Here is a 24,272-nt window from a genome sequence, read left to right on the forward strand (position 1 = left end):
GCTTCAGGTAAGGCAGCCGTGTTGGTCTGAAGCAGAGGAACAAAGTCTGAGTGCAGTGGGGCACCTTTAAGACCAACAAAGTCTTATTCACCGTATAAGCTTTCGTGTGCAAGCACACTTCCTCAGATACAGTGAAACAAAACCTCCTCAACTATTACTTACAGGGGGTGGGTGGGGTTTGTCAGGATCGGCCATTTAGAGTCAAGATGCGTAAGTACAGGGTGATTATAGCTGAGATTGGATGTAAGAAAGATCGATCTGTGAATGGCAGTAAATTAGCATACAAATACAAGAGTTAAACAGATGTGGGAACAGAGGGAATATTTACAATGGCATAAGAGTTCATGGACTAGAACCCGTGTCGTCAGATGCATAAACTACATACCTGGGTCTGGTAACAATTTTTAACGCAGTGAAAGCGTCTTTGCCCTGTGACTGTAGAATTTGCTAAACGCAGTTATAATACAAATGCTTATACTGGGATAAAATCAGAGAGCCATCCTACCCAGCTCTATTCAGTTGGATTTATTCCTACGAAAATGGATTGCATTGTTAGTCTTCAGCATGCCACAGACCCATCTTAAATTTTAACCGCCCATTATCGACAACAGCAAAAGGAATTCAACGGTGCTTTAAAGACATGAGCACTAGATAGCCAGAAAAAGTGAACTCCGACTCACGAAAGATTATGCTAGAATATGTTTTGTTAAACGTTAAAGAGCCACTGGACTCCTGTTTAATTTTACTTTTATTTAAGGGGGGGGGGGACAACAAACTGATCTGAGGGAGACTACCAGTTGCAACCAATCAAGAGGCGTCTCTGACTAGCGTACGGAGAAACCTCCTTTTTAGAAGAGGCAGGTTTCGGTCTTATCAGCCGCCCACATTTTAAGAAGAATTCAACTTCACTCCAAGGGGCGGGGTTTGACGCTTCCTTTTGGCGCCAACTGCTTTTGTGGGGAAGGAGGGATCCGCCCGTGTCGCGGCAGGGTGCGTGCTAAGGCGTCTTAGCGGATTGGCTAGGTGTCTGCTTAGCCCCACCCCTTCAGTTTGGCCCGTGGGTGGAAAGGAAAGACAGGGGAGGCGTCTTGGGGGAGCTGTAAAGGCGCCCGCTGAACGAAAGTGACGAGGACGGTGAGGAGGCAGGCCGGACAGGTCACCCCGGTTTGTTAAGGGGGGGCGGGGGAGTGGTGGAAGTATTGGGGTGGGGAAACTGATGTAGGCTCTTCCTGTCCCCAGCCTCTGTTACACTTGCCGGCCCCCCGACATCACTAGTGCCCAGCCAGTCCCGCCCCGGTTTCCTCATATCTTGGATTCCCCCCCAGTAAATATTCCTCCAAGATACATCCCTCTCCCCTTCCAGTCTCGCAGCTCCACAAGTCCCCACACACACACACAGGCCGATGTAATCTGAAAGCAGGACAAACCAGCAGCACTAGCTCAAATATCTCTTCAAGCCACACCAGGCCTTAGCACACAAAAGCATACGCAGAGTGCCCGTTTTGGGTTAAGACCCAATTGGGGAGGAGAGAAATAATTCAGATAGACTAGGTAGTGTGTGATTCACTAGGTAGGGTTGGGTTTGGCTGTAAGCCCATTATCACAACGTCGTCTCTGTATTATTTCAGGAATATGATAGGTTGTGTATACAGGTTATGAAGTTGTGTATACAGGATGATTGTGTGTGTGGAAGGGTATTAGAAGGTTACACTGGACTCAGAAATGATGTTTGAATTCTGCCTCATGTGAGTCCCTCACCATCTGAGATTAGTGTAAGGTGAAAAACCAACTTTTCCAGGTGAGCCCTGCCATCTTTTGATAGTTCATTTGTTAGTATACATTGTCTCCTATTGTCTCTGTAGTACCCTGCCACCATTCCCCCTTCTCCTGTTTCTTTGCTTCTACCATCAACTTCTGCCATGTTAACTCAAATTCTTCCCCACAGCCTAGACTGCCATCTCTGTTTATCTGTCTCTTCAGTAGTTCTCAGACAGTGCAAGACTTGTGAAGTCACTGGCTATCTAGATAACAAAAGTTTGCTGTTTAGGAACGGGAAAGGTCATTATGACATTTACAAAAATATATAATGCCTGTCTTAATAAACACTTTTAAATTAAGATCCCCCCATTTTAATATTATACATCCACCCATCTGGAAAACCTTGTATGTCAAAAGCAATCTAGCTTCCCCTGAGATGTAATGTCTTTGATGTTCATAACTTATATGTTCATTTTTAAACCTAACAACCTTGATTTTCTCTCTTACTGTAGATGGTGAGTACCTAGAAAGGCAGTATAATGGCAACAGAAGAAGATGATGACGATGATGCAGTGACATTTTCTAGTGGGTTGTGTGGTGGTAAGTGTCTTTTTTCTGACTGGTCATTTTATGTTTTGTAATGTGTATATTAAAAAGCTTCATACAATCTTTGAGAGAAAACTGTAGGGTTTTTTCCTAAAGAATTAGCACACATAGACTCTTATGTGTATTTTGATGTTCTATAGTATGCCTAACGCTGTCCTTGTTATTTTTATGAAATTCATTGGTTTACACCCTTCAATGTAGTAGTACTACAGGGCAGAGGAAGAAGGGATTGCTAATGGTCTCAGTGTATGGCTTAGAGTCTCACTGGCCTTTGGGAGACGAGTTGTGGTGGCAGGTATAGGATACTGTGTGAGGCTGTAGTATAGTTGCTATGTTTTGTTATGTCATGCCATAATTTCTGACCCACAGCCAGCCAACTGAACCCACTTCTCATATATCTTACCTAGATATTGGAAACAGCGCTCTCCAGTGTGCCTGGGATATAAGCTAAGGTGTGTCTAGGATAGATGCAAAAGACATGAAATAACACATTTTGGGTTGATTCCATCATGTGGGATTATAGATTCTTAGAGAACCTACAAATTAGGAGAAAGTGTGAATAACATGTGCTGCAGATTTCTATGGAATTCTGTTGTGCTTTTCCTTAGCTGCACTATTGCCACTCATACACATACATTTGATCTTGGCACTTGCTTAAGATGGGGCATAAGGTAATAATTTTAAGTAAAAAGCAGTAAAATCGGGTTTTAAAGAAAATATTGCTGAACTTTTATTTTTGATTTTCAGTGTCTTAATTGTTCTGAAAACCCCATGAGTAAAAGAAGTGCAAAGCAACCAGTCCAATGGGGAGTGGGAGTAGGAATGAAGGTTGACTGAAGAGTCCACTAAAAACTCAGATGAGGCTGGGTGCTTTTGCTGTGTGTATCTTGTAAATGTTTGCAAATATCTAACACAAGCCATTTTAATTCTTAGTCCTTTGTATTGGAATGGAATTGCAATGGAATTTGTATTGGAATGGAATTGCAGTTTAAGCCATAAGAGGTTACTCTCCCTCTCAAAAAACCCCACTTTGGTTGCATTCACACTTAACAGCATTAAGTGAACACATGCATAAACTTGGTTTGTTGCATGATACTACTAAAATAAATACATATAGTAGGGGATCATCTATGCACCTTGCTTCTCTCTCATTGCAATTTAAAAACTAACTGAGATGTACAAATGCAGGCACATTGGTTAATCAGAGTTAAAGTACAATTCTAAGAGCATTTCCCTGGGAGTAACTCCCATTGAATAGATGTGCATAGGATTCTGCTTAGAATGGTGCTGTTGCTTAGTTACCTTGTAGGCCTGCACTTATGTGCTATACATAACTAGAGCCAGTGTTTAACCACAAATGTCCATGCGAGTGGAGAGGAGTAAGGCAACAAGTTCATGCATACTTTTACTTAACTATGATTAAGCCTGATGATTGAATCCAGCCTTGGTTTTTCATTATAGGTTAGATAAAGGTTCTTTACCTCATTATCATTGTAAATATTTCATTTAGAGGGATTTGTTTGTTATCCATTCCTGAAACTTTTTGCTATCATTGCAAAGTCTTGATGACCTACATGTTCTTTATTGCCTTTGTTGCAGTTTCCCCTGGTAGAAGAGAGGATAATGATGAGAGTTCAGTGGATATTTATGACGGGTTAGACAACACTCCAATTGTTTTTGGTATGTTTATAGTGAAAAACTTGTGCTGCTTGGTTTCTTGCTGTTACCAAGAAGATTTCTTTTTCTTTTTGTCATGGCAAGTTCCTGTGTATGTGGACTGTCCACTAATAGTAACTTGTAGCAGTGCATATTAGGCGACACACCCCTAATGTAGCCAATCCTCAGAGAGCTTACAGTAGCCCCTGTAAGAAGAGCTCTGTAAGCTCTTGGGGGATTTGGCTACATTAAGGGTGCGTTGCCTAATATGCAAAGGAGTTCCTGCTACAAAAAGAGCCCTGTATACCAAAAATAGGTATATATGAAAAACTGTACAACTATTTCTTCTTTTATCATTAACTGAATGCTGATTATAACTTGGGAGAACCAATATGGTGTAGTAATTAGAGCATGCAACTAGAAGCAGTGCTTGGCCCAGTGAATACCTTGGGCCAAGCACTGTCTCTTGGCTTAACCTGCTTCAGAGAACTGCTGTGAGAATAACTGTAAGGGGGAAAATCAAAATATGTTAGCCTAAGCTCTTCTGAAGCTGAATAAAAATGATTTTTAAAAAGTTTTAAAATGCCTGTTTTTAAGAATGACAAAGTGGTTGTATCTCCCATTTTGCTGTAGGCAATTGTATAGTCCTGGGTTTCAGGGGCTGGATATTGCAGTTTTCCTTTGCCGAATTGTGGTCCTGTTCACACGAGGCAATTTGGCCCGGGAGCAGGACAGTTCGGGGGCGGATCAAACCAGCGCGATCACACCACAACATCTGGGAAGCGTCGTGCTTCCGCCCCCGAACTGGACCTTCCCGGGAAAAAGCGCCTCAAGTTGACACCACCTACCTCGGTGGTTCAACGAGTAGACGTGCTGCAATCCAGGCGTCTGATCGCCGGCGCTCCCTTGTGCCGGCACAATCCCGGCCCGGAGCCGAACTGCGCATGCTCCGACATGCGCAGTTCGGCCGGCACCCGGTCTGAGCCATGTCTTCTCCCCGGCGTTTGATCGCGCCGGGGAGAAACGGCGCCGCGGCCAGGGGATCCGTGGGATCCCTCCGCGGCGCCTCAACGTTGGCGCGGCTTTTAAAAGCCGCGCCTCAAGAAGCTTTTTTCCTGTCGTGTGGCAGGGGCCTGTGTAGTAACATGGATAGCTACAAATCAGCCCATGTGAATGGAGTATCTCCATTTTGGCTGTTGTGAGACATTTGGTGGATAACTCTATTCTGAATTGATTCCTCATGTGAAGACTAATATGAAGAATTCTAAAGATACTTGCTTTAGCTCAAAATTCACCTTAGCTCTGAGCCTTCTTGTTTCAACAACTTATGTAATTCTTTCTGTTCTCCACTTGTCTCTTATTTCTGTTTTATGAATTGATGTAGGCATTGAAATTTCCAAAAGGTTTGGGTATCAATTACTGCGGTATTTTTCCTAATGTTGCACGCAGCATTCTACATTTTTTAAAAGAGATTCTCTCAAAATGAGCTCCTAATGACTGTTGTAGGCAGCATATATCTAATTCTGTATAAAAAAGAATACATTTTATAAGGAAATGTGACCTTGAACAAACTTTTGGAAGAATATGGCCTTGTCCCTAGTGATTTTTTATTACCATTTTTGGTAGGCACATTTCAACATATATAATGACTCTGCAAAATTTAACAAAATCCTTTCCTATATTGCAGCCCTGATATGTCTAATTTTGCAGGGCATGGCAATGAGCCACTGTCCTTCTCCACTAAAAAATGGGGGGAAATGATCCTGTCTGGTCTTTTAATGGAAATGAGAAATCGCCTAAGTAAAACCATCCGATCCTCTCCTTTCCCCTCTAGATAGTCTTGCTACAAAAGCAACCCCAACCGGAAGTAGTTTAAATCTGTTTGATGAGATCCTGATTGCAGAAGGGACAGCAAAGGAAACTTCATATAATGATGTATGTATTGCATATTATTAATGCTGTGGTTGAAATGTTTAGTGATATATTGCAAATTCATTCATGCTTATTCTGTGTTAGTATGTTGTAGCAAAAATAACAGCAATTAAGTAATAGTGTAAAGAATTTGCATTAATTTTTCCAGCCTAAGCTTTTGTGGAATTTAGCCTAACTCGTTAGTTGCATAAATTCAATATTACTTGCAGCACTTAAGTAGAGTATAGTGGCTTTGACCATCATTGGATAATACTCTCAATGCACTATAGCAATAATTTGCAACTGAATTTTCTTGTGTTAAACAGGAATATCCAGTTGCAAACAGTTGCCATAGTGCACTGAGAGTGCATTGTCCAGCATGTGTGAAAGCAGCTTATGTTTTAAGCTGTTTATAAGATTCATATAATTTTTCAAAATCTTTTTAAAAAAAGCAAAGTACCCCATCTTATTTTATTTTTATAAAATCCTGAACTTAGTTTTTCAGTAAAGATAATTAGGTCTGGTGTTTCAAGTTGCAGCCTACAATTAGTCTTCCTAATGTCAATATTCCTGACTCAACAGTTGCAGGCCAAACATGAGAAATGTCTGCAGCAACTTCAAGAGTTGATGAAGAAGCTTCAGGAAATACAAGAACAGGTACTGTAATATTAAATGGTAGTTTGATCCATTCTGCTTTCTTAAATTGAAAATGCCATATACGGAGCTTTTCCATCAGCATTACTTGGATATTCTCAATTCACTTGCTTGGCTGCGGCAACTCTTGTCAATGAGAACAATACTATGACTGGCTTTTGTTCAGTGATGCTTTGAAAAACCCAAGAACCTCTGCAGTACACGTGGGAAGTTCTTGAAACCTTTCCTTAGCACTTTTAGTGTTAGATTATAGATTATATTAGACTAGTAAGGAAAGCCCGTCGTGGCGGTAGACGACGGGCCCTAGATAGGAAGGAAGGGCGAGTGGAAGGGAGGAATGGAGAAGAGGAGGTAGAGAGAGAGAGACAGAGTTAGAGAGGGGGGAAAGAGAAAAGGGGGGGAGACAGAGTGGGGTTTATGGTATTATTTTGGAAAGAAAGGAAGGGAGAAAGCTAGGCAGGAAGGAAGGAAGGAAGGAAGGTAGATGGGTAGAAAGACAGAGATTGAAAGAGTGAATGGGAGGAAGGATAGTTGAGAAGGAAGAAGGGCAGAGAAACAGAGGGGGGAAACAGAGTGGGTGAGAGAGAGAATGTTGGGAGGGAGATTAGTTTGCTGTATAGTGCCTTGTAAAAGTATCCTGTGGGTTGATTACAACTCTGTGATTTGTATGCAGAGAAACTCTTGATAGTGGAAAGCTTGTATACAGAATTTTGTGTGGGAAATAAAATGCAACAAAAATCTATTCTGTGAATTCATCTATTTGTGTGTTTTGGATTACATGCTTGGAATGGTATCCTATTTATGGCAAGCCTATATAGATATGTCAGAATTGCCTCATTTCATGACTACCTTTGAATAGCTATTCCTGAAGAAGATTTTCACAAGATTCAAGGATTACTCCTTTTAATCAACACATTGATCCAATGAGAAGGTCATTTTATGTAGCTAGCCTGTCAATTTCACAGTTACTGTACTAAATAATATATATTGCTGTATATATTGTATAAAAACATACAAAAATTGGAATCAGGAAAATGCTATGAATTTAATGCAGTTGCACATCTGAGATTGCAGGTGATTATTTAAGATTTTTCTGCATGTATTAGGGAACAGATTGCTCTGCTTCAAAGACTTTACTGTCTAAAACTAGAATTCCAAAAGCACTTATGGGGATGTCAGAACTATTAAACTAGGCTTGCGTTTATGATCAACTTTAAATGTTGCACTTGATATCAAGCCAATTACATCACAGTTGGTAATTAATTTAAATAAAATTGTTTTTAAACTAAGTTCTGGTGTCTTCTGTCTGTGCAGGTGTATGTTTGTAATATGTAAATGTTTGCATGTGTGTTTTTTTTAAGTAGAATTCCGCTCTACAAAAGGAAAACCAGTCCCTTAAAAAGAATATTTCGGCTCTTATCAAAACGGCAAGAGTAGAAATTAATCGCAAAGATGAAGAAATCAGTAATCTCCAGCGAAGGTACCAGCATCTAATGCTAATTGCTTTTTTGTCAGAATATAATTTATTTTTGCAAATATTTAGCAAGGACTGTAACTGGAAATGGAGTGAGAATGGAAATGTGCCTCCTAAATCGAAGTTTGTGGAGCTTGTTGTTATTATTAATACATTGCCTTTAATTAACATGGTGTTTTCCAAAAGACTAGGTCCCTGGTCCAGGGAGTTTATATGGGAGACGACAAAGGGAGGGAAAGGTGGTGGTAAATGGGAAACAATATGCATTCCTTCCAGTTGCATATGCTTAGACTTTTGTTTAGTAGGGAAGAGTGGTACCAAGGATTCTTTTTAGTAGCAAGGTCTCCACAGGAAAAATTTTTACTTTGAGGAAGAGTTTGAAAGAAGCGAGGAAGTAAACATCTTAGACAATGAAGTAATTTTTCTGAATGTATATCTTCTGAGAAATTACCTTTGTCAAAGTTTGGAGAGCTTATGAACAGGAGTACTTGCACTTGTATGAGGCTGAGCATTCTTGTTTCAGTTGGTGCACCCAGTGTTTTAGCATAAAGAGTGCTTCATTCATAAACTGCTGAAGTGTTGATGAAAATGCAGTTCTTTGATTTTATTGTGAATAAGGCTAGACTTAATGTAAGAGCTAGACACAAAGGGATGCAGCCTACAGAATAGCAAGGAACAGACTTTTGACTCCTTTCCCTTTCTACTGCAGCCCTTCAAAAATGTTTTGCTGGAATCTGTGGAACAGTATGGGGGACTGCACCCAGAAGGAGAAATGGGCAGATGTCCCTCCTTACGCACATATGTTAGAACCATGTATGCTACATATTTCTGAAACTTCCTGGAATGCTATCTAGTGGAGATGAATTTCTATCAAGTAAATAACAAATCTTGACACCGTTTTAAAATAAACTACATTAAAATGTTGTCTTTATTAACAGGTTATTAGCATTTCCAGTTCATCAGATTGCCTACAGTAGAACATACTTTGCAGCACCAATTAATAATAATGCAAGGAACTTTGTAGGATTGGAAAAAAATAAATGCAAAGATTTGCTTCTGGAAAAGAATCCAAAAATAGATTCTAGGACTAAACCTGTCATTCCTAAAGACGTTCCTCACAGTTATCTATCTTGTGATACAGAGAATCAGAAAATTCATTCAGAAAAAAGAAACACTCCATATGTACCTAGACCTCATCCTGAACTGCTTCACAGTGATGCTGATTCAAGGCTGACAAATAGTAACAATTCTTCTGACAAAGAAAAGGGGAAAAAAGAAATAAGAAATGATGAGCATCATAGCAAGGAGAATGACTGCAGGCACAAAAACAAAAGACACGAAAATATGGGCAGCATCACAGATGGAAAGTTGCAGGTTAAGCCAGAAAAAACAGTCGGACCAAGTAAAGACAATAAGAACTCAAAGCTTAAAAGCAGCCCTTATTTAGAACAAAGAACTGATACATTTCCTTCCCCTTTGGAGAAACAACCTCTTAATGATCGATTACCCTCAAAAACAGAATACTCTGGGAATGTTAGGAGTGAAAAGTCACAAAACATAAAGCAGAAAGATCTGAAAACACAGAACAAAGATGAAAGCAGTAGTGGACAGAAGACCAGTCCTGAAAGGAATCTTGAACAAAAAAAGAGGAAAGGTAATAACATTAGCGGTCCACCTGAAAAAATTTCAAGTGCTCAAAAATCAAGTAAAAGCTATGTGGAAGACAAAAAGGTAAAAGACAGCAGTAACAGAAAAAACAGAGGAACAAATAATCATGAATTCCAAAAAAAGAAACTGTTGTCCCCATGTCCTCCAACTTCTAGCAAAAAACACAAACACAGCTATTCTAAGGAAGAGAGTAGTAAACATGAAGTTGAAAGCATGCATTCAAAATCCAAGAGACATCGAACTGAAGAGAAAAGGGAAAACAAGAGAGTGACCCTTGGAGAAAGCAAGACTTTTCAGACTGAAAGAACAGATTCGAAGGAATTGCCGCAAAGAACAGCAAAAGTTGTGAATAAAGTTAAGGACTGCACTGTGAGAGAAAAAAATCAACCTTTCCCATCACAGGAAACGACCAAGGTAGCAGGTGGCTCGGAGGAGCAAAAGCCCACAAAAATTAGAAGAGATGAAGACCAGTCAAAAAGCAAAGACCTAAAACTGAGTTTTATGCAGAAACTGAATTTAACACTTTCTCCTGCAAAAAAGCAAACAGGTGAACTCAGACAAGTAGGACAATCCCCCAGTGGATGTGATGGAGAGATTCCAGGTAAACCTATTAGTACTACTGCAGCTAAGCAAAAAACCCCACCATCAGTACCAATCCCTGATATTCCTGTTCCAGCCAATTCAAAGCAAGTAGTTTCTATTTCAGATACCAAAGCGGAAATGGGAACTGAGAGCCTGTCAGAAATACTGAGTACAGAGTCATCTAAGGAAACATCAAACCTGCAAAACACAGTGCAGTGTGAACTGGTTGATAACCCACATGAAGCCAGCAATGATATTGGAGAAGCTGAGGAAACACTTAGGCTTCCTAGCATGGGAAGCCCCTTGAATCAAGACACACTTCCAGATGATAGTTTCAATGACTTGGAGATTATAAATTCTGTGGATTTTGATTCCTATAGTGTAATAGATGAAATTAGCGGAACAGATTCAGACTCGCTGATGGAGGTGGAAGACACTGGTAATTGTGAAGACGAAATGGTTGTGGAGCATCCTGGTAAAGAAAACAACCTTCCTGAACATGTGTCACAGGCTGTCAAGGAAGAACCCAAAGTATTGAGTAGAGATGTGTCAGTAACTGACCAAAAGTCATGTAACTCCAAGCTGAGCTGTCTTGACCAAGGAAGCCACTTAGAAAAGTTATGTAATAAAGGGGTAAAATCTGCGCCTCTAGCAAGCGATGCATACCCAGTCTCTGTCGATGATGAGAATTCAGTACTGAGCATTGATCTCAATCACATGAGATGTATTCCAAAAGCAATTAGTCCACTTAATAGTCCAATACGACCCTTGACTAAAGCACTCAGAGGAGAAAGCCATTACACAGGACCTGTGAAAAGCTTTAATACAGGTATGTTTAGTATCTTACCTTTGCTTTTATTGTTCATGTTTGCTAAATGGGGATTGGGGGAACACTGTAAATAGAAGCCTTTTTCAGTCATAACATTTTACCATGCATATGGGAAGAATGTACTACATGCAATACATGTAGAGATCTAAAGTTTCTGGAAATTTTGAAGCCCCAGGTGAAAAAGTGAGGTTTTCTTTATATTTAGTGAAGCAGCTCTGATTTTGCTTTAGAATGATACAGTGAATAAAATATTTGCAATTTTTACCATTCAACACACAAGGTAGTTAAATTTGAAGATTGTGACTAGAGATGTGAAGGCATAAGGTAAAAAAGACCCCCCTCCAGTTTTTCCAATGGAAAAATTGGGAATTATGAGCAGTCCTGAAAAAAACCCTATAAATATTTTCTCTTTTCAGTGAATGAAATGCTTTTAAAGATAGGGTGGGATGTTGTAGAATACAGTTCTTAAATCCAAAGTGTGTCTGTACCTTGAAGGGATACCAAATCTTCATGAGGGGAGCCATGCAGGTTGGGTTGGGGTTTGGGGAGGGGAGGGACTTCAGTGGGGTGTAATGCTGTAGAGTCCACCTTCCAAAGCAGCCATTTTCTCCAGGTGAATTGATATCTTTCTTCCGGAGATCAGTTGTAATCCCAAGAGATCTCCAGCACGAGGTTCTGGGGGTGTTCTAGGGGTGGGCAGGACTGACCCCAAGCCCCACTCCCAAGTGTGACCACCCCTCTCCCTTCCTCCTGCTAGATTTAAAGCCCCTCCAACTGATCGGCAGGCCACATGGTCCCCGCCGATCAGCTGAAGCCCTTTAAATCTGGTAGGAGGGGAGGGGCTGACCAGGTAGGAGGTCGCACTTGAGGGTGGAGCTTCCCCTGCCGGCCAGCTGGCCAGGGGCAAATTGGAGCTCTCGAAAGTGGGGGAACCCCCTCCTGAACTTGGGGGCTGGCAACTCCGTGCAGGGCTTTCATTGCTTCTCCGCAGTAGCTTACCTTCTGTTGTCCTTTTGAACTAATGTGGTTGTCATATTTACCTCTCTCTCAGATCAGTGACACATTAACTCTCAGTAGTTTATTGCCCTACCTTGCTGGAGGGAGAAAAAAAGATCAAAAGAAGGTGGGGCAGAAACTGCACCAAAGCCTCAGAGGAAAACTGAAAGTTTGATTGAGAACTTAGCTCTCTCTAACCAGATACCAACAATTAAGGTACATCTGCTAAGATAGCATAGAGTGCATCAGCTTGCAGTTTTCTCTCTAATAACTTTTAAATTCCATAAATGTAAAATATTGCTATTGTATATGCTAATTAAGTTATAAATGATGCATTTTTATATTAAAGCAATAAAATTAGGTTTGATAGGATAGTGAGTATTGCATATATTTCAGTTTTCCTCAAAATTTCCATTTTTCCCCATGGCTTCAGAATTTCCAGAAATTTTACTTCTGCAATCATGACCTACCCAAAGCCACCCAATATGGTTCTTAAATCCACAGAGATTTGAACTTGGCTTTTTTGCTCCCTGATACTATAATAATAATAATAATCTTTCAATTTATTAATCGCTCAATCTTTGCAGAGCTGCCGGCTCTGAGCGATTTACAGTTACTCATGTGTAGACACGGGACTAACGATGATGGGGGTAAGGGATGACAACATATATCATTTTTAATCACACACACTTCGCAGTCGACAGGGAGTTTGGTCAGCTGTAAGAATCAGTCGTGTCCCGGCAGCATTCTTTAGTCGGCGTCACTTGATGTCATGAGCATTTTCTCGGTCGCAGCGCACCACTGCCACCGTCTGGCCGGAATGGCCCATTGCAGGCTTTTATTTGAAGCTGTGTAGATCTCTCTCCGCTTTTGAGCTTACGCGCGGACCTTCCGTTTGTCAGCTAACACTTTCCCACTGGGGGGTTTTAAGTGTGCCCACCCTCTCTAAGGAGTGGTACCCATTTTATCTACTCGCCGAAGCTTTCGAACCGCTGGGTGGACGGCGAGCTGGGGACACGGCTGGTAGCTCACACCAGTGCGGGGCTCGAACTGACAGCAGTCCTGTTCAGCTCAGATGTTTAACCAGAGGATAAATCCCCTGTGCCACCGCTCCCCTATAGTAGTTGTTCTATGTTAAGAATTATGTAGCACATAGATTTTAAGCATATTTAGTTAAAAATGAAATCATTTATTTCCCCCCCCCCCCAGCAGAGCAAATCAAAATAATGTGATTAGAATCAGGGAGGAAGGTGTAGGAGCCTTGGGCATGCTAAGCACGCTAACAGAATACAACTCAGTTCTGAGCGATCACGTTGCACGACTTCAGTCCCCAACAAGTTTACCCAAGTTGTCCCATTACACTGCGTGGGTCTATGAGAATGACATCTAACTCCCAAACCATTTGTAGAACTTTGAGCTTTGTAGACAAAAACGAATGTAATGTAAGATTTACTTCCCAAGTGCCCAGATTTCTTACTTATTAAGGCACAGAAAGCAGCCCAATTATATTAAAAATCCTTGGCCTATCTATACTTTAGAATGATCTCCTTGAAGTTAGCGGGACTGTTTCAGAAGGACATTGCTTGAGCATTACTAATTAAGTTCTATGCATGAAAGCTGTTATCATACTGAATACTTGTTTCATTTTTATCCTGTCCTTTATGCAAGGATCTCAGGATGCATAAATTGCTCCCCTTTCAGCTGTATCCCCATAGCAACCATTGAGGTAGATTAGGCTGGGAAGGGGGGAATGAGCTTCATGACTGACTACGGATCTGGATCTTCTGTTCCATTTATTTCTGATATAAAATGTTGGTTTTTAATGCTGCCTATACTCTACTAAGTAATGTGCACAGGCCATAGCAGCTCTGAACAGTTAAGTGCACTGTTCTGAAACCCAATCAACTATTTGACTTAAATTGTCAGGGAAGTTTGTTCTGAGTCTTACTGCTGTTGGGTGCTGTGAATACTTAAACTGCCCTGTTTCTCCTAGATTTAATGCCTGAAAGTTCAGCTGTCTGTCCTGCAAGAAGCCTGTCCAGTGAACTCAACAAAGAAAATCAGAAGCCATTTGGCACAGATCCCCAAGTCTTAGAGACAGAATCGCAACTGAGCGTATCTTCAGATGAATTAGAAGAAGGTGAAATTGTAAGTGATGATGATAATTGTAATAGTGAAAGAAACTCCGAATACAGTAAAAAATCAAGAGGAAAATCATCTTCTGAAAAATCCAGTTTGATCAATAGTCCACACAACCCGAAACCAAAGACCATATCTTATGATGAAGACAAAGAAAAAATGGTTTCTGCAAAAAACAGTAAAAAAAACCCCAGAATTGGAACTGTGAAGTCCTCTAAAGAAACAAAGAAAAACAAAGCTGTGAAAACTGACTATCTTGAAAAAATAGTTCAAATTATTGCTGAGCCTTCTACTGTGCATGAGTTTATGCAGATGCTAAAGGCTATAAGAAAGCAAGTACGTAAAAACTACATGAAGTTTAAAGTACAGTTTCCAGTACAGCATTTTCATAGGATTATAGATTCGGCAATTTCAAATTTTACATCTCTAGTAAAATATCTTAACTTCTCAAAAATGTCTAAATCAAATGAGACCTTGAAGTTGAATCTCTGCGAAGTTATAGAATCCAGGCTTAAGCGAATTAAAAGGAATAGTACAGTAGATCATCTCTTTGAACAGCAACAATCAGATATGAAGAAAAAGTTGTGGAAACTTGTGGACGAGCAGCTTGATAACCTGTTTGACAAAATAAAGAAAATTGTCCTGAAACTGTGCAATTTAATAAATACTGGTAATGAGAATGGTGATGGTAAATGTAATAAAAGAATTAAAGAGAGCCCTAAATGCCTTATAGGTCATAAAACTGGTGGACAAAACCCAAAGAAACAATCTTTAAATGCTAGAACTCAAAAGGCTGAAGAACGTGTTCTTCCAAAGCCTGTAGTGGGCAACCAGATGTCCAGGAGAAGTCCTCATGATACAAATAAAATGGATGCACAAAAAAATACACTTATGAAATGTACAAGTTCCTATACAGATAATGCAAAACAATCTCAAACTAGGGTTGAACTTGTCAAAGAAAAATCTATACAGGATACTGAATCAGCTTTGAAAACTGGAAAATATGAAAAGGAAGGGTCACAACTGGTTGAAAACTCTCACAAGTCTGATGTTAGCTGTGGACCTCTCACAGAACAGCAGATGTCTGGCCTAACATTTAACCTGGTGAATGATGCTCAAATGGGCGAGATGTTCAAAAGTTTGTTACAAGGGTCTGATTTTTCAGAAAAGAACGAAGATTTCATGGATGAAAATCAGTGGGAATTCCGGACACCTGAAAAACAGCTTCTTAATGGACAGAACTGTGGAAACGATACTGTGTATGAGGCTGAAGAATCATTTCCAAAAGAAACCCGAATAGAGTCAAGGATACTAGATGACATTAAATGGCCTGTAGTTTCACCTGAAAGAGATTCAACTTTTTTAACTAGACTTCCAATGCCTGTTGATCCAGATATTCTAGATGAAAACTGTATGTTTGACATTCCTTCTAGTCCGGCTTTGAAGAAAAGTGAGGCATGCATTTTGGAAAAACCAAAATCACTTGTGTCTTCTATTCTTCTGGAAGACCTCGCAGTATCATTGACTATTCCATCTCCTTTGAAGTCGGATGCTCATCTTAGTTTCTTGAAGCCTAACATGTTTGGATCGGTTCCTGAGGATGTTCTGAGTGCACATTTCAGTGAAGATGCCCATCTTGAAGAGGAGGATGCCTCAGAACAAGATATTCATTTGGCTTTGGAATCTGATAACTCAAGCAGTAAATCGAGCTGCTCTTCTTCATGGACAAGTATGCCTGCTGCTCCAGGATTTCAGTATTGCACAAGCCTGCCAATGCAGGCAGTAATAATGGAAAAATCAAACGATCACTTCATTGTTAAGATAAGGCGTACCATACCATCTACCTCACCACATCTTGATCAGGCCTCTCTAGCAAATGACTCCATGACCTCTTTTATTGAGAGAGGGAATGATGAAAGTGTGTCTGAAGAAAAATTAGATACTTTGAATCCCAAAGACCTACCACTGGAAGAAATGGCACTATCTAAGGAACAGAACAATATTACTGACTCTGAGAATAAGGTGCATGATGATATTGAAAAACAGCATATTCTTAGTTCATTTGAGGCTACGGAGGAACTGTTGATCTGTCATGAAAACCATCAGCAGGTTCCAGAGCTATCTGAATTCCAACAGGAATCTAATCCTAGTGCTCCTGACAATATGCTTGAGTCTGTAAAGGGTCTGCTTAGTAATGCCAGACAAGAACAAGATTGTAACATGCCTGAGCCTCTTCATGAGCCACCTAGCAATACAAGTCAGCATCAAGGCACTGTTCTGATTGAAAATCAAGTATTGCATAATAGTACTGACCCAAAAGAAGCCTCTGATTTACCTGATCCACCTGTCGGGAAATCCTCTAGCTCCTTAGTGTCTTTTATAGATCCTTCAAATAAAACTTGCCATGGTGAAGATGTACCAAATGTCTTTAAGCTACCTCAGACACACTCATTGAAGGTGCTCCAAAAAAGAGAAGTATCCTGCGTTACAGCAGAACAGCTTCCAATCAATTCTGCAGTAGTTCCACTTATAGATGTATTTTCCTCTGAGGGCCAGTTTGCTGTAGATATAGATTTGACAAATGAGTCTCCTATGGAAAATGAAGTTGATTCATGGGATCTTACAGCAGAATCTGCTTTAAATGCTGGAATTGGAAGTTTACATAAAGAGGAACATGAACCAGCAAGCCTGTTGAAGTGTGATGTTGATGCAGTTACAGACTTGACAGCAGACTTGCCTGACAAGCCAACTGCAGATGAGAATATTGAAAGAAAAACCGCTTTAAATATTGGTAATCTGGTCCCTGGCAAAGAAAGCAAAAAAAGAAAAAGGGAGATTGAAGAAACATCCAGCATAAAAATACAAAGAAAGAGCAGTGAACTGCCTTGTAAAAAAAGTGGCAAAAATAGCAAAAAATCTAAAGAAACTATGTCAGTAGCTAAGAGTTCATCCAGTAAAAAGGCTGCACCAGTTAGAGACAAAGATTCTTCACCATCAGCATCTTCTGCGGCAACATCAAGTCTGTATGCCAAAAACATCATTAAAAAGAAAGGAGAAGTCATAATTTCTTGGACAAGGTAAGAATATCAGAAGTGAATTGGGGTTAGAAGCAATGCTCCCTCTAAGCTGTGGAGTCTTGTGAGCAAAAATTCTACTTTGTGAGCTACTGGCATTAAAATTGTGAGCGAGCGATTTGGCTACTGCATAAACTAGTTTGCTCTGGAGCCATCCTTCCTGAGCTAAGACAAAAATGTGTGAACCAGAGGCTCAAAAACTGAGCTAGCTCACACTAACTCAGCTTAGAGGGAACACTAGTTAGAAGTGTAGATTAGGTAGAAATTCAGTTATGTATTCCTCCACTTCTAATTTCTCCGCTGTGTTCAGCCTCTCCCAGGTTTGGTCTGAATGAACTGGAACAAATGTGTAGTTTGTACTTACCGCTGACACTAGGTTTTGTGATTGCAGACTTCTCAGTTTTCTGTTTGAGAGTGGTGATTACAGAAATGGAAAAGAAGGAAAGGAGCATGCTGAGACTGGGGTGGGGCAGAAAATATGTTTGTGTGATAAGGAGATGGTGAATGGTTTTGTTTTGAAGGGTGCAGTGTAGGTGTGGGGTTGGCCAGGCAGGGTATTGCAGGGGGAGCTTTGTGGCTCTGCTTCGGTATGTTTTGGAGGTGATAAGATCAGCATTCTCTATGTTAACATTGTCTAATAGTGGGCCCAGTAGTTCATTTAGGTTCACACACAGGGGGCCATCTTACATGTTTACTTGATAAGCAAATCAAACCACTAATCTCTTTAATGGTTGTAACTATGTCATATAACAATGAGCCCTTTTTGTCCCGTGAAAGTTATGTTTCCTAATCCTGAAGATGGTTCAATAATTTCATGTAGTTTGTGATTGGGCTGTCACAGACCACAATGAAGTAGTTAAAATGTGTGATATAGTCTGAAGGTGTATGTGTGATCCTGAGCTTTTCGGATCACTTACTGGGGATCAAAATAATTAGGAAGTATAAATTGATACTGTGTGTGTGCCAGTGCTGTTTTGAAAGTGTAAAAGAATTCTTTAAGCAAATGAAGCCGAAGATCAAGCATATTTCTGTTTTATGGAATTAAAGAAACTGATCTCAAAAAGACCCCATCTGTGTCGGGGACACTCTTAATTTTGATTGGTTGAAGAACTTGGTAGGGGTATGCACACACAAAAAAGGTATTTTTCTGGTTTGGATAAACCAAGTCCCGAAAAATATTGGTATATACTGCTATTCCCGAATCCCAATATTGGTGAGATACTGGGGTTCGGGAAAAATCAGTACTGCCGAATACATTCGGTGCCATTACACCCTATGGGGAAAGTGGCCACAGAGTAGAATGGCACTGAAGTCTTTCCTTCCCCAGGCTCAACTTCTGGTCAGTTTCACTCCCCACCAATTAGCTGGGGAGTGAAATTGACCAGTACAAGTAGCTGGGGGGCTGAGGAAGGAAAGACAGGGTGGGGAGGAAGAGGAGGCATGTTTAAATGCCACCACCTCTCCAGACCGGCTTACTCGGGCTCCATGCGGCTGCCGGGTGCCCAGGCAAGCCCAGGGAAGGCAGTTTAAACTGCCCTCCAAGGCTCGGCTTGCCCAGGCTCTCTGTAGCCATGGGGTACCCGGACAAGCCAAGGGAAGGAAGGGTAGGCAGAGCTGGTCAGTTTCACTGAAACTGACGGCTTCCCTACCTGACTCCTCCAAATAAAAGCCTAATAAGATTGGCTTTTATTCAGGAGGACATTATTGGCCAGCCGAATCAGATTAGAGAATCTGATTTGGCTTAACAAATCCCCCCAAAATACCGATAAAATATTTTCCGGGTATTTTTTCAATTCGGCAAAGCCAAATGCACACCCCTAGAAGTTGGGTCCTGTTTTAAATTTCTATGGACTGTAGACTAGTTTGAAGTGCTAACATGGATAAATGGATAGTAATTGGTTTTGTATCAAATATCCAAGAGTGTTCAGAGACTCAAGTTAACCCTCTATTGTTTTCTTTTATAGAAATGATGACAGAGAGATTCTATTAGAATGTCAGAAAAAGGGACCTTCAGAAAAAACATTTTCTTCTGTTGCTGCCAAAATAAATAAAAGTTCAAATCAGGTATGTATTTGGGGAAACAATTGTGTGTTTTTGTTTTTTTTTTTTAAATGGGTTTTAACATACTATAAGACAGGAAACTATAAGGGTAGGAAGGGTACATGGTATGGGGTAAGACATATAGGAGAATTCTATCAAATTTGTATAATAGCTGTTAAAATTTTTCGGTCTTAGTTCTTTGCTTCCAGTTCTATTTCTTTATAGAATTACTAAAGCTAATATCAGTCAAATCATTAAAATCTTTTGTTATGCTATCAGACATTGCAGGATACATTCTGGCTAGTTTCTCTGGTGTTACATACTACCTATAGAACATTTTATATAAATTCTCTTTAAAGGCAACCAATTATGTTATTTTAACATTTGTTTTCCATATTTGCAACCAATGGTCAAGATCAGTATTATAACCAAAATTTTGGGCCCATTTTAATATACATTCTTTAATCTTCTCATCCTCCGTCTTTATCTGTAACAAATACACATAACATTTCGTAATCAATTTATCATTTGTTTCATATAAAAGGGTGTCAAACTCCGATTGTTCTGCAACAAACCCTTGAGGTTTATCTTTAGCATATCTAGATTCTAGCTGTACTCTTGTCTACCAATCCAAATCTATATCTTGTTCCTCTAGTTCTTCTTTGGACTTCAACCTTTCTTTTTATCTTGTTCTTCATATCTAAATACTTTTTTCTTCTTCGATAATCTAGGTTGAGTAAATGCTTCCACTGGAGAGACCCATTTCAGGATCTTCGCATATATTTTATGCATTTTCAAAATAATTTGTTTTGCAAATTTGATTTTCTTGGCCATTTCTTCAGACAATATCACATTAATTTGATGTTGTATCGATTGTATTTTTATCTTCAACTCATTGACGGTTGGGTACTTTTTCAGCTTTTCTTCCTGCTTTATTAATTGATCTTTCAACTCCTGGAATTTCTTTGACTTGTCTTTTGCTTTCCTGCAAATTTAATTGCCATTCCTCTGAAGAAGGCCTTACTTGCATCCCAGACTGTATTTATAGAGATACCTGGTTGAATATTTTGTTTGAAAAAATGCTCTACCTCCTTTTTTGTCTCCGTCACAAACTTCTCATTTTTCAAGTGCTGTATATTGTTTCCAACTAAATTTCTTGGAAATGCCATTGATTTTAAAAAGTACAGGATTATGATTTGCAAAAGTCTTTGGTAAAACATCTGCTCCTCCTACATTCTTCAGCAAACTTCCTGAAATTCAACACATATCCATTCTAGACCAGGACTTGTGCCTTTGGGAGTAAAAAATAAAGTCCTTTGTTATTGTATTTCTTGTTCTCCAGGCATCAACTAAATTATATTCTTCTGCTAACTGTAAAAATGTCTTTGGCGGGAGTATTAGTCTGCCTCACGGCGTACATATGTGTGTCGTTGAAAGAAAACAATAGTGAAGCTACTGTATTCCAACAAGCCTTTTGGAAGTTAACCCTGTATTGAGTTCTACTGTTCCTAAAGTGGACCACTGTGGAGTTTTACTTTTCGGGGATTATAATTATAATTGTTAATTTCTCCTGTAGGCTAGTGATATTGTTAGTATTGGCCGTGAACTCTGTTTGTGGGGATCTATTTTGATCTATTTTACTGTGGGTGGGCTATATTTTATGTATTCTATTTTTATCACTTATGGGAACCAATAGTGTGCAGAGGAAGCAAGATGCAAATTCTTAAAATAACATAATAAATTCATTTATAGCGTATTCATTTGTGTGCTATTTTTTGTCTCTTATGGGACATGTTTCTCATGTAACCAATGTTCTTTAGCTGTATACATTATACATTATGTAAAGTGTCTTGTGGTATTATGAAGTTTGAAATGTTTAATTTCTTTAATTTGCAGGAGCGCAGAATAGTTTAAAATTCTATATACTAGATCTTCATAGGCAATATTTTGGATACTGCTTGGCCTCATCTTTTAGTCTGTCTTATGATGTTGGCATAAACCAGTAATTAGTTAGTCAGGATCTAATGGCAGGTAGAACATACTGTTAGCATCTGCTAAGAGTAGTGTCTGTTGGAAACATGGCCAAGAGTAAAAACATTTCATTCTTTACTCAGAGGCATTATACAAGGGCACTATAATTCCTTTTTAATTAACACTCTGGAGTCCCCACAGAATACCCTGGACAGACATTGTCTTCTGGTCTGTAGCATGAGGTTTCAGTGGAACGTAGGAGAGGAGATAGTCTCAGATGCATATTCAGCCAGATTCATTTGGTGACCCTGGGCATCTTTTATTAATTAGATAAAACTAAAAACTCATCAGTTCAGATCTCCTTTCACAAGAGTAAAATAAACCAACAACAGCAGTAGAGGCTAGTTGTCAGTCCAGCTACAGTCCGAACCCAGTCAAACTAATAAAACAAAAAGCAAGCCAATGGCAACATCAAGGCGATGCCACAGAACACAGGGAAAAAAAGAAAACGAAAGGTTTGGTTATACTAAGCTGACCCTGAACATCCATTCAGCTGGGGTCAGAAAGATAACTTACCAAGGACAACCATTTCCCAACCTACAAGCAAGTTTCAAGTAGGAAACAAGCTACAAATGATAAATCCAAACAAAAAAGAGAAAACCAATTAAAACCTGATAGAAAACTACTGCTACTGAAAATGAAAACTAAAATAAAGGAGTTTTTTCCCAGAGCACAGCTGTGCCGCTGCCCAACCCAGAACTTGGAACCCTTGGGCATCTGTTCCCCCAGCCCCTTTACTACAATAGACCACCTTACAAAGTTTTATGCGTTCTGCATCTCCTAACTGAATAGTAGTATATCAAAATTTCTAGTAGGGCTTTATTTCTTTGTGATAACTGAAATGTATTTAGTTCAAAAAATTGTTTTTCAAGGATTAAAATGCTCTCTTTCTCTCCACAGGTTGAAGAAAGATTCAAACAGTTAGTGAAGCTGTTCAATATGAGAAATTGCAGTTAGCGACTGTGTTGTTACTGGTGATGGACTCCTATGAGTGTTTATGCACTGTGTGTATATGAGAGAGAGATCCGAGTAGCTGCCTGTTGCTTATCTTGACACTTATAATTTAGATGCTGTACTTTATACATCATTTTAGAAGATGTCAGAGAACCCATAATGCTTAGCTACACTTCTAGGAGTAGTCATATAAGAATATATAAGGGGCAGTTAAGCAGCTGACTCAGTCTGTTTCAGAAAGTAGGAGCACTATGAAGTTTTGCAGTGTATTCTGTAATCCCCTTTGTTCATTATGGTACGGATATGCTGGAAGTTTTGTAGAGTAGTGTTATAGCAGCCTTTCCAAGTTTCTGCTGCTAAAGGCAACAAATGTGTTTTACATTCTGTGCACAGAGATGGTTTTTAATGGCTGATTTTGCTACTCCTTGCTAACTCAAAACAGCCTCTTTTAAAAGTGCATCTACAGTGGGCTTCAACACATGCTTTCAGGGTGCAGTATGAATATGTGCCTTAGGTAATTTAACCAAGAGTTACACAATCCAGTACTGAGTATAATCTAGAGAATACAAAGTGGGGATTGATCCAAAACAAGTCTCAGTCTGCAGTTTCTTCTGGGCAGAAAGATCCAATGTGCAAGATTTCTCTTTTAGATCCAGCCACCTGGGATTCTTGCGCAGAGCCCTCTGCAGGAGCAGTAATTGGTCCCTAGTGAACAGGGTGGATTTTATTCCCCTTCTAAATAATTCCTTGGTATGTCCTCTGAAATGGTTCTAGCTTCTACACATGCTTATGTGATCGGGGCCTTGATATATTCATTGTCTCAAGTGTAATAATTGGAAAGCAACTACTGGGGCATTGGGGGTATTTTGGCAACTATCTCCGTAGAACACCTTGTGCACAGCAGCAAAAATCCTAATTTCATCTGTAGTCTTACTTCAGAAAGGACAGGGTCCCAGATGAATGTAAGAGCTCAACATATTTCTTAAAGTGACTTACTGGTATTCTGATCTGGATTCTCTTTTTGGGGGAAGCAGGGGTTGTAAATTGTAAAGTTTTAAATGTTTATACTGTTGTAAATATGTGTACAGGGTGCCATAGTGTGTAAAATACATTGTTTATATAGTTTGTTTACCTGCAAATTTTGCCACATAAAATAAGTTTTATTTTGTATAAATCAAATACTGCATACTGAAATACAAGTCTGAAACTTTGTTAAATGAATGCACTTAATGTTAATTAAAAGCTGACTCAGAGTGTTTTTATACCATTTTTGTAAGTCATTGTTCAGTAAGAAGCACAATTGCATTTGTGCAGTATGCTGTGTGTCAATAAAGAGCATTTGTGCAGTATGCTGTGTGTCAATATACAGTTTTGTTCTCTGGTGCTAACCCAGCACTTGATGTATGTTCCACTAAAATCACAGAGAACCTGTCAGCTGAAAGCACTGAGCACCTGTAGGTACTAGCTCATACAGAAAAGGCATCCATACAGAAAACAGGTCATGGGTTCCATCTAAGGCAGTTATAGCAAAAGGGCACAGCATGTTTTTTAGCTAACAGCAAAAAGGATGGCACTGGACTAGAACTCTGCACATGGCATTCTTATTATCCCCCTCGCCCGAATTCCTATGTGATGGGTGCACTCCTTTGGGAAACAGTGTGACCACTCAGCAAATACTTATCCACCCTAAAGTGAACTGTTTGTAAGGGCTCTGAACACAGCCGTGGTAGTCATATGCAACAACCATTTTGTTCTCTTCCCCTGGATGTTAGTGCAGGCTGCTATTTAGTTGTACAAAGTGCTTTTTCTCTACAGTTTTCATTACCAAAGGACCCCCCCCCATCCCGTGTGTTCTGAAGTGTTCATGAGATAAAGCTAGATAAATACAGCACTGTGTCAT

General features: G+C 39.7%; 1 protein-coding gene across 2 annotated transcripts; it reads left to right on the top strand.

The window, feature by feature from the left end:
- Positions 1-1,055: 1,055 nt before the first annotated feature.
- On the top strand, positions 1,056-23,515 carry CASP8AP2 (caspase 8 associated protein 2). 2 transcript variants are annotated; one of them, XM_015416171.1, is made up of 10 exons: positions 1,056-1,134; positions 2,271-2,358; positions 3,964-4,044; positions 5,855-5,955; positions 6,514-6,588; positions 7,950-8,065; positions 8,998-11,138; positions 14,128-17,350; positions 19,312-19,411; positions 22,319-23,515. In XM_015416171.1, exons 2-10 carry the CDS (start codon positions 2,298-2,300, stop codon positions 22,373-22,375), a joined length of 5,955 nt encoding a protein of 1,984 aa, XP_015271657.1. In that variant the 5' UTR covers positions 1,056-1,134; positions 2,271-2,297; the 3' UTR covers positions 22,376-23,515. The 2 variants fall into 2 exon arrangements, with proteins under 2 accessions (XP_015271657.1, XP_015271656.1); XM_015416170.1 differs by having other exon boundaries at positions 1,078-1,164.
- Positions 23,516-24,272: the final 757 nt, after the last annotated feature.

Source organism: Gekko japonicus, unplaced genomic scaffold, assembly GCF_001447785.1.
Source record: "Gekko japonicus isolate JY-2015 unplaced genomic scaffold, Gekko_japonicus_V1.1 scaffold445, whole genome shotgun sequence".
NCBI classification, from domain to species: Eukaryota; Metazoa; Chordata; class Lepidosauria; order Squamata; family Gekkonidae; genus Gekko; species Gekko japonicus.